At 39.7% G+C, this 5,200-nt stretch overlaps 1 protein-coding gene across 4 annotated transcripts in view; it reads left to right on the top strand.

The window, feature by feature from the left end:
* arfip2b (ADP-ribosylation factor interacting protein 2b) overlaps positions 1-5,200 on the top strand; it is a 16,192-nt gene that overhangs the window by 728 nt on the left and 10,264 nt on the right. For all 4 annotated transcript variants that reach the window (XM_008333227.3, XM_008333225.3, XM_025065736.1 and 1 more), the window contains exon 2: positions 2,207-2,319. In XM_008333227.3, the coding sequence (XP_008331449.1) occupies positions 2,221-2,319 (99 nt within the window). In that variant the 5' untranslated portion in view covers positions 2,207-2,220. The remainder of the gene's footprint in view (positions 1-2,206; positions 2,320-5,200) is intronic.

Below are 5,200 nucleotides of genomic sequence, written 5' to 3' on the forward strand. Positions count from 1 at the left end.
TATGCCTGTGCACCTGTGCTGCACTGTGTGGCATATGGTAGCAAAATATGTGCTGTCCAACGCCTGTTACGCCTTATTTAGCTTTATTTTATAAATCACTTGTGTTGAAAGGTAACGCTAATTTAACAGGAGAAGCTTCATAAAGTTAGTACTACATATTATTTTTTTAAAACCCACTTTAAAATAACAACTATAGAATTTTTTTTATTGACATTGATAAATATTCCTCACAAAGTACTGACGTTTGCTTCAGTCGGTGTGATTTATTTTTGCCCTTGACTTCTTCTAATTCATTACTTTTATTATGTATGGAGACCTGGCCAAGAGGACAGCAGCAACAAAATAGAATTACAGACAGAAATATATTGAATGTACAAAGAAAACTACACACATCGTAATGCAGACAAATCAACAACAACAACCTGACTGAAGTTAAAAACCTGACCACGTCCCCTTTTTGCTCTGTTCTCCATCTATTGATATATCAATCGATCTATACAATATCAATATACTAGGAAAGCAACAGTCATGTCAAGTTCAGACTCTAATGACATTTGTGGAATGATTTCCATTTCTACTTGTTTCCAACTGCATATATGAAGCAATAAGGTTAACAAAAATCAATCCGTGACTACATTTGTTGACATTAGACTTTTTGAATTGGCTGTGAAACATCCAGTCAGACCAGTTCTTTAAAATACACAGGCTATGCATGGTGAAGTAGTTGAACATTGTCACAAACTGGCCTTTCATTCAGTCAAAAATGCCAGAAAAGCCAGTCTAACTGACCACACCAATCACCTTACGACATTAGTCTGTTTTCACCCTGGTGTATTCAACCACTTTAAGTTTCCTGGGACAATTCAGACATGCGTTTTGCTGAGGGACACATTGGCATGTAAACAGTGAAAGTTCAACCACAGCAGCCCCATTGCTGAGATTACAGGTATTTAAAAACAAATGTTGATTTTACATTAATAATCTTTTTTCCCCAAAAAGCTACAAATGGCTTACGTTACTGTGTCATACTGTCAGTGTTCAACACTTAGCGGGTTTCCATTAAATTGCTGCACCCGTTTGCTCAGTTTAGTTTGGTAAATAATTAAAAGTAAGGATGTTTCATAATTTGTGATAGCCGTCTCACAGAAGGCCTATTGTGTGGAGAAGAAAATGCATCTGTTCTACTGTGATGTGTAAAGTCAACAGATGTCTCATTTGCAGTGTATGGTCAGGGCACGGCACAAACATTTGTGTGCAGGAGGTGTGGGAATCCCGTGGAACAAGACGTATACGGTTGCCTTCTTTTGACTACACTTGTGCCTAGTTGATCAAATTATTAACCGATCCTTTAGCTCCGACAATGTCAGTTAACAATGCACTTGCAGATTTTCAAATAGTGTCGTATTTACCTGCTTTAGAAATGTAAATATTGTTTGTGGATGTAAATATATCCCATGACAAACAGCTCCTCCTATAATACACAGATTATGGTCCAACGCTCCAAAAAGTACATTTGGAAAAAAAACATTCTAAAGGTATATTTAGAACAACAACCACATTCTAAAGGTATATTTAGAACAACTAAAAATGTTGTGGTTGATTGTGAGTTAAGTAGAGACTTCCATGCGTTTAATGAAGATTAAATATTTAAGCTGATCGACAATCACCTTGAATTAAGCTTGATGTCTGAATACTGTTGTGTTCGTGAGTTTTTCAAGCTCTGAGCTGCCAGTTCTTGCTGACTCTTTAATTGATTAAGCTGTGAAGTTGTTATTCCTGTAAAAAGCCATAACCAAAGAGCAGTTACTGCCCTGCCTCTCATGCATTTATGCACTTATTAGATGAAGCAGACCACATCAGTCCGAACTATAATAACCAGCCAAAATGCTTTTTTTGTGTGGCTTTTTTAAAGAGTGGACGCTGCCTTTTCTACTTGGTGGAATAGATAGTTCATCGTAGCTTGTTGTTGTGGTCATACTGTGGGTGTTTTCACCGTGCTCATTTATTCCAAACTGTAGCCTTGCTCTTTGAAATCCTTCTCCTCACATTTATCTATTATTCTTCCCTCATCGGCCTAATGCTCTAGCTGTGGCGACGACTCTCTTTGGTCTCTGTTCTTGAAAGCTGTGCGGGTTTTCACCTCAATGTGTTTTTTTTTTGTTTTTTTTTTTGTCATCTTGATCTGTTCGTATTCACTCTCTTTCAGAAACAGCGAAAAAAATGACAGAGAGCATCATGAGCAAAGCAGCAACAATGGAGATTCCAATCAACAGTAATGGCGACACAGGGACACTACCAGAAGACGACGGCCTTGAACAGGTGAGTTGAAGCGACTGTCTCAGTGAACAGTGTGCAGGATGATGAAGTGGCTACAGTATTTAACCGGCTCAAAGCTAATATACTTAAAACAACAGATTTGTGTGTACTGAGTGTCAATCGTGGAATTAAAGTCAAACAGAGCCATCAGTAATGTGTCGTCCGTCGTGGTTCTGTGGCTTTTTACTCAGTGAGGAGGATGAATGTGTGCGCTGTCAGTCGTTTGAAGTCCGGCTGTGCGGTCATGGCTATTGTTCTCAGCAATCATGAGGTGGGAAAAAAGCCAAGTCAGCTGACCCTCTTGAGACCACAGAACCACAGTCTAGAACTTGTACAGTTTAATTTAACACTTGGTCTTTGCGGTAAATGCAGTGCTCTGTCTTGGGTGCTGGTTGTGTGAAACCTTAGACGGACCTGTGGTTCAATTCCAGAGATTCTGCAGGTGCTTGAAACTGTGAAATTCTTTAAAATGTCTTGTTTTACTTCCATTGTCATTCAGCGTAATGGATCAGCCCCATAATCAGCCCCATTATCCCATGTCGGATTTAGCCATTAAGGCAATATCAGAACCATGTTAATTAAACAGTGCCTCTTCATTTTAAAGTGTTACCCACAACATTGACTTATATGTTTGCCGTACTGCTAAATTACTTCATTTAACAAAACATTTGCCGCTAAATGTGATTGAATTTTACAAGAGAAATTTGGACAAATCCAGCAGAACAATTCTCTTTTATTTATATATTTTTTTGGCCTCAAATGTCTGTCCTGTCGTACTGTACATGACTTCCAGCCCCTGTGTTCCTTAGCATTCTGAGCTGCATCCATGGAAAAAGATCCTACTGGGAAATCAGGTGCTGGGAGCTGTCTCCCTAGTAACCATTTGTTCCCATTAACAGCTCCTGTCAGGGTTGCAGCTCCGTCTCTCCTGTGTTTGGTTTATTTGATTAGAAGGTGTCAAACTGAAATGCTACTGCTGCTGTTCACCTCCAATCAAAGAATGAAGATTTTGGTGCCTTCCTGCAACATCATTACAACCAATCAGAGACCCTGTAGAAGCCCAACGTACGTTCATGTTTACAGGTCCAACTACAAAACCTTTGTTTTAAGTGGCAGTGCTCTGTACTGGTTGGTTTAAATGAGAAATCAGGTGCTGCAGGTGAGGTGAGAACAGGTGAGGTGAGAATGTAAGTACTCTGGGTGGAGTGCAGGATTGTCCTTTATGTTAAAACCCGTCCTCTTCAAAAATATTGTGGATCCTTTAGACAATTATTGTTAATGTTAAAATTAAATTAAAAAGTAAACATTAAAAAACCCGTCCTCTTCAAAAATATTGTGGATACTTAAGACAATTAACGTTAACGTTAAAATTAAATAAAAAACAATCTTTGTTTCAGAGTCCCATTTAAAAGACCTCGTATCCGATGTCGTTCATGTGACGTCACTCAAACAGAAAATAAAAGTGATAAAAGTTTATTTTGAGAGGAATTGTTCATTGCTCTATTTTCTGCAAGGAGGAGCGTCCAATCACAGTGCAGCTGTTTTTGCATGTGTTTGGACGTAGAATTTGCAAATGCACATAAATTGACTGTTTTAATGCAACAAGGGTTTAAATAACCGATATTCTATCACCGCCCTTAACAGTACAAGTAGTCAGTCGTATAGAATGAAACACGCTGCAGAGGTAGAACTGGTTCCTCAGTGGCACACCTTGCTGGACAAACAGACCCAGATCCTGGTGGAAAGTCTGGCAGTTCGCTGACGTTTGTTCACCAGTGACGTGGAACCCTACCCTCTAAGACAAGTTTGTGAAGTCAATATTTAGCTCCTACTTTTATCCACCGCAACATCCTCACTACTGTGCAGTAACATGCTGGATATCACCCAGTTGTCATAGCAACTGAGCAATTAATCTGAACTTGGCCGTGCTTTGTCCTGAGGTAAAAAAAAACAAAAAACAACAACAACCAAACTTTCCAATCAGATTGCTGTCTGCATGGAGCCACAGTTGCTTGGAAGCCTTGGATGTTTCTTTTGATCCAGCCTGGCGAGGTGAAGATTGACACGTTGAATAAGAGCCGTCTGGTTTTCAGACGCTAGTGCTTTGTGCTCACATCACAGCATGGGCGGCGACTGGCAGCTTGACAGTGACAGACGTAGGACCAACTGTCAACAGTTTCCAAGTGCTTCACAGTTACTGTTGTCTATTCCAAAATATAACAGTACATAATGCTTCAAAAACAGTTTATTCACCAACCTTAAAATAAAATTGCCATGGCATTGATGACTGTTCTCTTGACTGATGATGCTTTAAGTCCCCCGCCCCCTTCCAGCTTTCTTTTTAAATGATCTTGAGTTCTGTAAATAGTGTCCAGGGGAGGAGTAAAGCGCCTGCGTCAGTCTCGACAGATGTCACAGAACAAATAAGTCGTGTGTCATCGGAAGATCATCAAGACGGAACACATAAATGTTAACCATGTTGTGGCAAGAAGCCCAAACCCTGGTGGTTATTTTCTGTATGACACTACTGTCTTGAGACAAGCAATGCATCCATGTGAAAAAGAAATCAAGTCTAATGTGAATGGAGATGTAGTCGACCCTGAAGATGTGCACGCTGTGATGTGGAGAAACAAAAGATCAGCTAGCATGCTACATTCCCAAGAAAACATAGCGCTCTTTTGGTCATTTTGAATTCATCACCTACATCACCGTCTGCTATTTAATATGGATATTAAATATCCCAGCTTTTGTTGAGTCTATGGTGAAATCTGTTCATTAAGGAAACCAGGTGCTAAAGAAGTCCAGGTTTGTGGCAGATTTCCTGCATGTGGATGTTTGGAGCAACAGTCGTCACTACATTCTAGAACTTGAACTGTACAGTGTG

This window comes from Cynoglossus semilaevis, chromosome 19, assembly GCF_000523025.1.
Source record: "Cynoglossus semilaevis isolate Cse_v1.0 chromosome 19, Cse_v1.0, whole genome shotgun sequence".
In the NCBI taxonomy this organism is placed as follows: Eukaryota; Metazoa; Chordata; class Actinopteri; order Pleuronectiformes; family Cynoglossidae; genus Cynoglossus; species Cynoglossus semilaevis.